At 44.2% G+C, this 12,697-nt stretch overlaps 2 protein-coding genes across 4 annotated transcripts in view; both read left to right on the forward strand.

Moving 5' to 3' along the window:
* dop1a (DOP1 leucine zipper like protein A) overlaps positions 1-2,989 on the forward strand; it is a 33,692-nt gene extending 30,703 nt beyond the window's left edge. For both annotated transcript variants that reach the window (XM_078287110.1, XM_071902394.2), the window contains 4 exons: positions 68-123; positions 587-751; positions 1,280-1,409; positions 2,360-2,989. In XM_078287110.1, coding sequence (XP_078143236.1) covers positions 68-123; positions 587-751; positions 1,280-1,409; positions 2,360-2,668 — 660 coding nt within the window. In that variant the 3' untranslated portion in view covers positions 2,669-2,989. The remainder of the gene's footprint in view (positions 1-67; positions 124-586; positions 752-1,279; positions 1,410-2,359) is intronic.
* A 2,232-nt stretch (positions 2,990-5,221) lies between these two features.
* snap91a (synaptosome associated protein 91a) overlaps positions 5,222-12,697 on the forward strand; it is a 42,836-nt gene continuing 35,360 nt past the window's right edge. For both annotated transcript variants that reach the window (XM_078286970.1, XM_078286971.1), the window contains exon 1: positions 5,222-5,351. In XM_078286970.1, the coding sequence (XP_078143096.1) occupies positions 5,222-5,351 (130 nt within the window). The remainder of the gene's footprint in view (positions 5,352-12,697) is intronic.

Here is a 12,697-nt window from a genome sequence, read left to right on the forward strand (position 1 = left end):
ACTTCGTATTAGAAAAGCACAAAATATTGTGAGATGCTGTTTTCTATCCTCTTCTCTCTCCCTGTAGGTTCAGGTGTTTCTACTAATGGAGCAGGAGCTCACAGCAGATGAGGACATATCAAGGTAACTGATTGTAATTGATGTTAGCTCAAACTGTACATAGAGTCATTGCAGCAGCAGATAACAGGATATAGGTGAGAATACAGCAAAAAGAGAGTATTGAAGATACTACAAGTAATTATAACAAAGGAATGTATTGAGGGTAATATAACAAATAAAATAAAGATACAGCGTCTGCGTCTTACAGGTTAGCAGACGTTTGCAATTTGCAGATGTACAATTAACATTATATGCTGGCTGTGTGAAATGTGCATTGTTGGCTTTCCATATTATTAGATTTTCAGAGTGGATGTTCTAGAGTGCATCGCTAGCTGTTCACATTCAGTTGTACAGATGGAAAAACATATGCACAGAAATGTGTCCAGACATCCAGACAAATTTACACACAATCATGGGACTATTTTAAAATATTTTATGTATTCTGTCCATTCAGTTATATTCTTTATCCACTACTGTCCGTCTCTAGGACGTCAGGGCCGTCTGTAGCCGGGCTGGAGACCACCTACTCTGGAGGGAACGGCTTCTCCACCTCCTACAACAGCCAGCGCTGGCTCAACCTCTACCTGTCTGCCTGCAAGCTGCTGGACCTGGCCTTGGCCCTGCCCTCCGAGAGCCTGCCTCAGTTCCAGATGTCAGTACAAACAAGCCCGGGTTATAATAGACTGTGTATGTGAAAGGGTTGGGTGATTGGAAGAATACACCTGGGATCGGCAATGGCCTTAATCCACCGCCGGTGGAAAGTCTCTTGCCAAATTAAATTCCCTTGAACTTTGGTAATTTAAAATCTAGTGCAAGACAATCAAATAGGGAAGTACACCCAGGCACAAAAATTCTGCTCAAGTTGATTTAAAATGTATTTTGAGCCGGCACACAAGGTACCTTAAACACAGCTGATATTTCCCAGAGCCTTCCTCAGGGTTTACTGGTTTTGTCCCATTCGAGTGCCTTATGCTGCTGCTTCCTAGTGGGAATGCACGGCGATAAGTCGACTCGCCTACGCTTAGAGGAATCGCCCAACCCTAACATGTGGCAGTACATAAGTGACTATGGAGTGTATTTGAATGTATGAATGAATAAGGTATTTGGATATCACTTATTTAATGCTTTACTGACTTGTTAAATGCAGGTAAAAAATGTGTGTGTCCTGCCTCATTACCAGGTACCGCTGGGCCTTCATCCCCGAGGCGTCAGACGATTCAGGCCTGGAAGTGAGACGGCAGGGGACACACCAGAGAGAGTTTAAGCCCTACGTGGTTCGACTGGCCAAGTTGCTGAGGAAACGAGCCAAGGTATTTCACTCTGCCTCTGTCTGCAGTAATAAGCACGCAGTTATGAAACGATGGAGACAAATGAGTCGATTTTTCATAGCGTATGCTCAGGGCAAGGCTCATTAACTGTCCACCTCTACAGTGGAACCTGATCCCAAAATCTGGGGAGGGCCCCTTAATCTAGATTCCTCAAACAGATTTTGAGACCTCTTTGTTTTGCTCTATGGTTTGTCGACTTCCTAAACTTCTTCTTCCCTCTCTTCCTTCCTAAACAGAGGGTAGAATAAACCCAGCTTCTAAGTCTTGGATATTTCATAGATTAAATGAAACTTTAATGATCCCTGTTTGGAATTTGGGTCATTACAGCAGCAGAGAATGTTGTCTGTCCAGCTAACTTAGTTAAAGACACACTGTTATACAGCAAATTTAGTTGAAGATGCAATATACTGTATATACTGTATATACAGTATATATATATATATATATATATATACTGTATATACTGTATATACAGTATATATATATATATATATATATATATATATATATATATATATATATATATATATATATATATATATATATATAGACTATAATATAGCTAAATACATACCCTGTGGCATCAGTGCAAGCTTAAATCAATGATTGTAGTCTAAAGAAAACATACAGTGGGGTTTCTTGAAATTTTGCATTGTCCAGCATTGATACTAAGAATGTAATACTTGGGGTGGGGGTGTTTGCTTGTCTCCCAAGGCGGATGTTGTGGGAAGGTTCAAGCCCCCATGAAGCCATACCTGTCTAGGTTTCCTTGCACAAGATACTTAACCCCTACCTGCTCCAGGGACACCACACTAGCTGGCTGACCCTTTACCCAACCAGAGAGCGAAAAGAGAATTTCCCCCTTGGAGGACGAATAACATAGAAAATATCAAAAATCAAATGATTTATTGTTAATTTCCCCCCTCCCACAGAAAAACCCAGAGGAGGACTGCTCCAGCCGAACCCTGTCCTGGGAGCCGGGCCACCTGCTGCTGACCCTCTACGTGATCCGCAGCATGGAGCAGCTCCTGCCCTTCTTCAACCTGCTCAGCCAGGTCTTCAACAGTAAGGCCAGCAGCCGCTCAGGTCCCGCCTACGCCCACACCCCCGGAGACGCCCCCTTCCCCAGCCACAAGGACGGCCACAAGCTGGAGAGCCAGAAAGTGTTCTGGAGCCGAGCTCGGCAGAACATCGAGGAGATGGTGGAGAAAGACTTTCTAGAGGGCCTTATCAAGACGTGAGGACACAACAAGGGGAGGGACAGGGGATGAACGGGGGATAAATGATCAACACTAGTGAAAAACCTCAACTTGTATATGAAAAAAATAAGGGAATATTAATGGGGAACTTAAAAAACAGAATCAAGTTTGTACATTTTTTTTGTATTTATAATGACTATTTTACTTTTCAAATTCTATTCTATTTAATTTTAATTATTTGTATATATGGAGCAGCTTTGATGACTGATCCTTAACATTTCGTGTGAGTCCTTCGGGACAAAGTGAAGATGCTGTGCCATTCCATATCGATGTGACTTAATAAATAAAGACTTCATGACATGTCTTCATGACATTTAAAATGCATTCATGCCACTTGTGCCTTAGACTACATGAGGCCTCGCAACTTGGACTCCTTGAGATTTTGCAACTTGGACTTACATGCAAAACAATATGGAGGTATTTGTTAATGATTCAAACCGATGAACCCTCATTAATTAACCAGTCATCGGTGTTCCTACAGGGATGGAGGGAATATTGCCTGGGGCCTCGGACTACCAAGGGCCTCAAAAGCCCCAGGTGCACATGTAGATAAATTCATAATTTAATTTTACCTTTAATAGTTGTGCATTGAGCATTTTTTTTGGATGGTTTGCCTAACCTATCTGATGGGGTGGACATGTGACTGGGTGGGTATTTTGCAGGGCAGATGCACAATGAACAGTACAGTACAGTACAGGGTCAAATGATGACTACTGGCAGTGTGGGAAGAGGTTATGAATTATTGGTATGAATCATAGATTGTACAAGGTATGAACTCGACAAAAAGAGCTTCATGGCACATTGGTGAAGCTGGTGCTGTTCCTTCTGGCAAGGCACGAATGCAGATCAGATCAGCACCATGGACAGCGACAAACCTTACAGCCTTGATTTGCACACATACTGACCCATTGACTTGTGAAGATTAAAGAGGGTGTCTTATAGGAAATTACATTTTCCTCTATTTATATACTTGAAGATGAAGATGTTTAATGAAGCTGTTAAAATTACATTTTGTTTGAGTGACTACATTTAAAGTTATTGCACCATCCATTTTTACAGGCAGTTTCAGACTAACTCCATTCAACACATCACAACTGGACTTGGTCTTCATTGGCTCCTCTCACTAAACAATATTGATAAAATTCTTCCAATCAGGCCAGTTTGCAGCATTTGAAGTGGAAAGCCTCCAGTCAGTTGGTTCACCTCGTTTAAATTAGAGGAGCTGCTGTTGTCGGCCAAACGGGGCCCAGTATGTGACTGCTCTGCCTTTAATATTCAAATCCATTCAATAAATACCCTTTTAACTGAACTACATTTATTTGCAAAACAACAAGAACATTATTCTTCTTATCCTGAGCCATAGTAGGCCTACATTTGAAAACAAAATCATGAAAACAGAATAATATGGCAAATGGGACCTTTAGAGAAACTAAAATTCTCTGGTAAATATGGCCAAGATTTGTCTGAACTGAGCTTTAAATGAAGCCCCATGAAGCTGTAAAATGACCTTCATAGCACGGCAGCAGCATGAGAGACACCACGCATGGCTATGGAATAGGTTCATTAACCCTGCTCGTCTTAACCCATCAGCAGCCTGCTTGGCCGTTCTCGTCCCCTTGCAGATCTCGCGATGAGTGGAGAGGCAGGCTGCAGCAGCAGGGTTGGTACTATCGCGTCACCTGACTCATAGGAGGGGGCGGGGTGAGATTAAACAATATAAATAAATTAATAAATAAATAAACAAGAGGATGCAAATCCTCTGAAAACCGCCACCATCCACCGACCCGGTTTGAAGCGAGCATCGCCGGTGGTTGCAGGCTGTCGGTGGGCCGCAGAGAGGACGAGTCCAGGTGGAGGAGGAGGAAAACCGCTGCTGGATGGGGGATGATGCCAGCCAGGCGCTGATGTTCCGCTGCACTCCCCGCTGAAAAGCCAGGGACTGTCGGACTGGTGAGGATTATCCAGGAGGCTGGAGGAAGACTGGGGGGGGAGAGGCATCGACGAGCATCATCCGGACCGGACCGTTTTGTAAGGGAGGCTGTCCGAGAAATAAGGCGTTACAGTAAGATATAGATGCTATTTAATCGGGGGATAAAGGAAAAACGAGCGAAATTAAAGCCCGCAATAGGATCCTGCAGTAAGATAATTTGCGCTCATTTACCCACGAGATTTTTTTCCAAAGAAAGGATAACACTGGCCTTGTCGCTCCAGGGAAAAAGTCAGTTCATGATTGTTCCAGAAACCGACAAGGTGCAGATCCCATATAACTGAGTGGGAATCAGCAGCATTTCCAGTATTACTAGAGAGACTCATGTCGCCCTGATCGATTCTAATTCCATAGAAAGTGGGCTGTTCCATATTAAATCCAGGTTGTGGGCATTTATTTATTTATTTTTTTCTAGCAGTAGTGGTTATCTCTGTCTCCTAGCGTTTACGAGGGCAGCTGGGATCACTGAGGCTGGTCGATCATTTTGGGAGGGGGGGTAGGACCGGATTGGACGCGTGATTCTCGAGGTTGGACTCCACAGAGAGAAGATGTCGGGCCAGACGCTGACGGACCGCATCGCCGCGGCGCAGTACAGCCTGACGGGATCCGAGGTGTCCCGGGCTGTGTGTAAATCCACCACACATGAACAGACAGCCCCCAAGAAAAAGCACCTGGAATGTGAGTAAAGGACCCATCTATCTATCTATCTATCTATCTATCTATCTATCTGTCTGTGTCCTTCCCACCCTCCATCCATCCTCCCTCTATCATTTACAACTAGGCCACGCACCAAAGCCATGATGGTTGCCTCCCCCATCCATTCCTCTGTGTGTATGTGTGTGTGTGTGTGTGTGTGTGTGTGTAATGGTCGCTCTGACATGCTCTTAGAGATCCAGGTTCTTCAGTGTGTGCCTCTCTCTCACACAACAACACATTATGCTTGATTTAGACTATAATTGGAAGAGCCAAACCAATTACTGAATTACAGTAGGACTTCTTCCCCTGATGTGCTTGGCAGAGGAGCATATGCATGGAAACAGAGGGAAGCCATGATTTAAACCAGATAGTTGTTGGTCCCACTGACAGTAGATTCTTGCTTCCCCCTCCTCTCCCCTCCCTCTCTCCCAGGTTTAGGCATAGGTATACTGAATAATGAATTCCTGCCCCAGTGCTGCTCCAGTGCTGGTGAATGCATAATTGAAAAGGTCAAAGGTGGTGTTGTTACTACTACAAACACAGACCCTTTGCCCCACAACCCCCCCACCCCCCCCACCCTCTATGGTGGCACAAAAGGTGGTCAGGCACTGTCAGATTCTATCCTTGATTTATTGCTTTGTACAAACAGGGGAGCGAGGTTGTGTGTGGGGAGTTCCCTGAATCTGATATTGATGCCCGTTTCCATCTCTGAAAAGAAATGAATAATATATAATAACATAAAAATATGTCCTGGGAAAAGGCATAATGCAGCGAACTGGGGGGGCATTTATTTATCACTACGCAGGATTTGATGCTGCAATCCTTTCTGCCATAATCCAGGGTGAGCGTTCGTACAGAAGCCCAAATGGTGACTGTTGAGGACTTTAGGCTATGCCATCATAAATCTAGCAGGACCACTGGGAAAGCTGCACAGCGAACCTGCCAGTGTTCATTTTTCTCTGAGACTGTAAAAATCAACACTGTGCCAACACTTCCATAAACACTATGTCATAAACACTACATCAGAGTTACTTTAACACTTTGAGATCGTTTTTAACAGCTGCCTCAGAGTCATATCAGCTCTATGAGTGGACAAACAACTCTCCATTCAAAACACTCCACGTCAAATAATTGTCATTTGCTGAGTAGAGATGCTTGAAAACTAGACGGGCCTCCAAAATGGATGCTTGGGGGATTTCCTATGGGTATGAGTGTGATGTTTCTTGAAATCTTATAATGGGTCTAGATTTCCTAATTGCTCCCCTATGTGTGTGTACATGTTCCTGTACATTTTAGATGGTATGCAACATGTCACTGTGATGTACCAGGCTTTCCATAGACTCCCTACAATCAGTAATACCCCACCACCGAATCACTTAAATCCTTTGACCTTTCCTTTACATCCCATTGTCACTGGTTGCAGGTGGCCTCTGGTCTCACATCCCTCTAAGGACTTTTGACAATTAGGCCAATGGAGGCTCATGAATACAGCCTGATAAGACCAGCAGTCCACCGTGAGACCAGATGACGAGAGCCATTGTAGCGTCTGTAGAGGTTTTATTGCATCAATGTAAAAACAGAGAAAATGACAGTGGCAAGCAGAACTCGAACCCAGCGGGACAAATCAATCAGCTCAGTCTGTCACCTGGCGTCCAAAATAAAAAATATTTATGACCCGCGTTAAATCATCACACAACAGATTGGAAAGCTCACCCACTTGCCAAAGATGTGTCAGCATTCTTTTGACGTCTCTCAGTGCTGAGTAAACATTGCCCTCCACATATACAGTACAGTACAGTAGCTGGTCGCTCTTGCTTAACATCATTGGTCTGTCAGAATGAACTTGTAGCATGCAAACCCCCTCTAGCTCCTATTGGTTTCTGATGTAAGGAAATCCTCTAATTCTATGGATGGGACAGCCTCTTAAATTCAGCCAGAAATCCTCTCTGACCAACTAGCAATATATCCAAGCAATATCATGCTGAAAGCTTGATTGTCACCAACAAATGTTTACTGCACTTACAGAGGGCTCAGCCTTCAACTAAGGATAAAAAGCATCCAACTGAACCAAGAACTCCTGGTTTTGTTAATATTTGACTTGTTTCCTTCTTGTCGATGCAACTCCAAACCTTATCATTTCATAATGACCGTAACAATGGAAGGATTAAGACATTGCATTATCATAAGTACTACTTATAGGGATGTCTCGGTGTGAGACGTCCCTAGATGTGTCCATGGTCTAGAAAATAATCTCTTATGGATTGTTACCACTGACAGCCAACTGTTTCCTGGTCTGTTGCTCTGCTGATCTGGTTCAAGTGACGTCCAGAGAGCAGCAGGGCAGTAAGCTCCTCATGCTAGGGCCCTAAAGCCCCAGACACAGAGATACAGAGAGAAAAACCAAATCAGAGAGTTGTGCATTTGGACTGCATCAGGCCCCCTGTCCTCTTTGAGGACCAATGACAGCAGGAATAGATATGTTGGGGAAGTCTGGACTCCAGGTAGGATGTGTCAGAATGTGTCAGGGTTCAATTCTCCTTTGTAATTTTGCAGGCCATCATTTTATACAAACATCTGTCTTTTAAAATACTGGGTGAAGTGTAATTATCCTCTAATGGAGATAGCCTGTATCTGTTAGATGGGAGTGGAGGTTACCTAAAGGTTCAAGATGATGGATTATGACCAAATGGTTGGTGTCTCGAATCCACAAACTGCTGGCTGGAAACATGGAAAGGTTTAAAGAAAAACATAGTAATTGAAAGTAATAGGGCAATAACAGATATGATGTGTCTCTGTGCAATATATTTAAAATGAGTAAACGAGCTTTAAGAAGCTTGGCAAGAAATTGGAGACACATTAGCCTCCATGACAGATGAGCGTGATACTGATCGGAAGTGCTGTAAACTCTTAAAAGCTTAGAGCTCAAGCAGCAGCACAGATTGATGCCACATTCACCGTTCCTGACGCCACTCGCTTGACTGGCACTCCACATGGCCTGTGTGCGTCTAACAGCAGGCTCCTGAAATCTTAGAGCTGCACTGGCTGTGTGTGTGAGTGTGTCTGTGTGTCTGTGTGTCTGTGTACATGCATGGACGACTGCACATACACGCACGGGTGTGTGTACGCCAAGTGCCTTTGGCAAGATCCCAATGAGAGGAGCTGAAAGAAGATCCATTTGAGAGTGTGTTCTGTATGGGAGCTGCACGGTGCTGAAGAGGAGGTCCAGCTGTGAGTCAAACGCCTCCGGTTCAGCCTGGCTGGCCAAGTCTTCAGCAGGTTTACACACCACCACAGGAGCAGAATGCTGAGTTACAGAGGTCACTTAAAGGTGCTGCATGTAGCATTTTAACAAAAATATATCATTAGCACATTCATTTTGATGTAATTACTATAAACAAATGAGACCATTGCTGAGAAGATTGGCAGCCTCTACCAGCCTCTACACTGAATTTTACATTGTGTGTCATCGGGTTTGGTGGGAAATCTAATAGATTACTTTACAGCACAAAACACAAAGAGGGCGCTGTTCTTCCAGGGCAAATAGCTAAATTTCTCAGAGTTTCTGGCAACAGCAGATGGTGGAAGGAGTGAAAGGCCGATGGAAAAATCACTTCCAACATGATTATCCTCTTCAGTAAAGACAAACACACCAGACAAGGAGAGGGGGAATAAGTAGCAGCATCCTCTTTGCAACAGGAAGCAAAGGGGTTTATGGGAAATGTGGTTTTAATTTTAAGAAATAATACCACTGGTGTGAGATAGAGGCTACCAATCATCTCAACCATGGTCTCTCTCAGTTTATGGTAAATATACCAAGGTATCACAATTAATTTGACAATGACATCTTGATGTGTAAAAATACTACATGGAACACCTTTCAATTCACTTTTCTGGGAATAATTAAATCCTTTCTCCAAGTCAAGAGCAAGCGTTTGAATTATCTAATTATCTCATTTGGTAGTACGACCATCTGCCACGCTGGCAGGCACAGGGCCATGGGTTCAAGATAGAGTTGGGAGTCACACTCCAAAGCCATGTTCACTGCTAGCAGGAATGACGCCTGTAGAAGTGTTGCTGTAGCCTTGATCAGTCACATGGTTGAGCCCAGCTCTCCTGCTAGGGGTCGTCATTATGTGTCTTTGCTTGTAAGGTGGGTTTATAGCGGCCATGTTAATATTCTGAACTGCTCTTCCCAAAACAACCTAGTGTGAGATCATCTCAGCTCTATTACAAGCTGATGGAAACAGATAAACTTACCACTATGATGGTTTTAATAAAGCTGACCCTGGTCTCTTTGGCGTTTTGCTGCCTTCATGTACTGTCAGAAATATTGGAATTACGAGAGAGAATGGAAGCTGTACACTGGTGGCAGAATAGGGGGGGCCATGGGACTTTTGCCCCACCTACATAAGCCCTCATTTTAAAGGATAATGTTAAACCGCTGTGGTTCTGTCTGGATGGATTGGACTGGATGGATTACACAACAACTTTTGGCTAATGAATCAATTAAAGCATCAGTTACATGCCTGGTGCACACATTCTCCCCTTCATTCTGCTGCTGCAGCACAAAGCAGCTCCCGGCCGCTTGTTGTCTAAATTGAAAAAGCAGCCACCAAATGACTAGTTTTATTATAGCGTCTATTTTGTTATTATTTCCAACTAGAAGCAATTGAAGTCGTATTTACTTTTTTTCCGGACTCAGAAGTAGGAGTTTACAAGGAGCGCTTCAAGGTAGCATTTCTCTGGTTTGGTCAGGATAGCTGCTTTCCAGTCTGAATCCAAAGGCCTCGAGTGCAGATCAGAGGACATGCAGGGCGGCCGTGGCCCAGAGGGAGACAGCTAGTGAACTACAGTAACAGGGTTTGGGTGTCTGCCAAATTAAGATGGCTTTGTTTCCAAAGACTGGCCCCCACCACCCCTAGTGCTCCTAATAGCCTCCATCTTTATCTGCTACTTGTGTTGCCCCAACCTCTTAATCCTCCTGCTATGTGGGAGTTATGAAAGGTTTATGGAGTTGAAGGCCATAATGATTTTCGTTGACAATGTCTGACATTCTCTCTCTCTCTCTCTCTCTCTCTCTCTCTCTCTCTCTCTCTCTCTGCACACAAACTTTAAACCCAGACAATGTTCATAACTGTGACCTTGTTTCTGATTAACCGTTATGGCTGATACTGTGTGTGTGTTGCATTAATTATCACCAGCTCTGCTGCTGTTCTAAATCCGCAGTCACTCCAATTAACAGGTTTCCTAAGAGGAGATGCATTCATGCTCTGCTTATAGCTAATGGAGGATACATGTCTGCTGTGTGTGTGTGTGTGTGTGTGTGTGTGTGTGTACGTGCACAGGAGGGTAAGAGGTGAGAAACATAAACAACATGCTGTGTCCCCTTTGGCTGCTACGGTGCTGTTACCACAACATGAGTCACCATCAATGTGTTATCATGTTTGAGAGGCAGACAGTGTCATTTGGAGAGGGGGCTGGTCCTCTCATGTCTGTCTCAAGGGCCTCGTGTGTTCGTGTACATGTTTAGTGCATATAAACTGTTAAATATTGTATTTAATACCATTCCGTCTGGTGTACAATAACATCATTATGCAATATCTTGTGTTCTGCATCTTGTAACATGTAGTTTGTGTGAAACCCAGTTGAATTCTAGGTGTTAGCCCATCTGTCTCTCCATTGTTTTGGTGTTACTCCAAAATACAATTAAATTATTAACAAAAGTCTGAATTAGAACATGGATGTGAAGCTATGTGTGTCTATACCGTAACACTGAGTAATACAGAATCAGAAAAATACACAAATAGATTCTCTGACAGCACTGGACAAAGATACAGTGTGTGTACTTGCAGTGGTATGCATGTGAGAGTCAGTATAAAGGGTGTGTGTGCACATCTCTGCATGTATGTGTGTGTGTGTGTAAGTGTGCATGCGCCAGAGAAGGACAGCGCGACTGAGCAGGGAGGAGCACCTTCCAGGCTTTCTGAACGTTTTCAATTTCTCTCTATTTCCCATTTTCACCGCTCCCTTCCTCTGCCTCTCCCACTACATCTTTCCGCCCATTCCTCCCACCCCCGTTTCTCTTTCTTCCACGGTGCCTTATAATGATTCTACGCTGTGCTAGCTTAGCGGCGAGTTGCAGTGCTCAGTGAAAAGAGAGGGTGGTAAAGGGAGGTTCGGTAAGACGGCTCAGCACGAGCTGCAGTGCCGATCTCACGACGGGTATTCTTGAAAGCCACAGACTGCCTCTCTAATGTCTAGCACTGTGTGGGAGGTGGACTTTCCTCCCAGCGATGTGTGTCCAGATTAATGAGCCGGGGCCAGGAACACCCATAAAGCTACTATGAGACCCTTATCTACTCTAAACCTCAGCAGTCACTTTAAACTGATTGTCTCCATACTTCCCACCTCCTCCCATGCCGCTTCTTTTTCCCATGATCTTTGGAGGTTGCAATGCCCTTGAGCCTGCTAGTCCAGTGAAAATAACGTTAATGTTACTGTACAGCATATGCATGAATGGAACTACACTGCAGCTCTGCATTTCCCATCCCACTGTCAAGAGAAATGTGTCTGATCTATGTTGTTTTAGGGATGCAGCATCTTTAAGTCAGTAGATGTGCGCCCAGCGATGCTCAATTTTATCGGTGTTTCTCTGGGAGGATGTACTGGAGAGAAATGGCCAGAATGTACCAGAGGTTTGCTTTACCCAGTCCAGTAAGCGGGTAAACAGTTGCTTGTCCCATTATGCAGGTAAGCGGCAGCCTGCCCAGCGGCACACAGCAGTAAAGGGCCATGTCTACACCCAGGCTGGGTATCAATAATGCAGGAAGGCTTGGGTTTCCTGCTGTTTTATTGCCCTGTCTGACTGCTGAGCTCTGCCTCAGGACCAGGCCAAGCATTAAGAGACTGTGGTGCCATGAAGAAGTGTTCCCCTACTGACTGATTTTCTACTGCATTTAGTCGTGAAACGAAATATTATCACATCTTATAACAAAGCCGTTGCCACCGGAAACCACCAGATAAAATAAATTATAAACATCCAATGACTCTGTGGGAAAGACTAGTCGCCCCCTTTGACTCATGTAAGTGGTTTCGCCACCTTTAGCAGTAATAACTGCAACCAAACGGTTCCAATAGTCTTTCACAGTGCCATGGAGGAACTGCTTCAACTCTTTTGGGCTTCAGGTCTTCCCTCAACATCTCAATGGAGTTTAACTCTCCCAAAACTTTAAATTCCTTGTTCTTCAGCCATTCTGATGTAGACTTGTGAGTTCCAGATTGTGGACTTGTTGCACCCAGCAAGCACCCAGCTGTGTGTCAGCTTCAGC

The sequence above is a fragment of the Centroberyx gerrardi genome, chromosome 12, assembly GCF_048128805.1.
Source record: "Centroberyx gerrardi isolate f3 chromosome 12, fCenGer3.hap1.cur.20231027, whole genome shotgun sequence".
Classification (NCBI taxonomy): Eukaryota; Metazoa; Chordata; class Actinopteri; order Beryciformes; family Berycidae; genus Centroberyx; species Centroberyx gerrardi.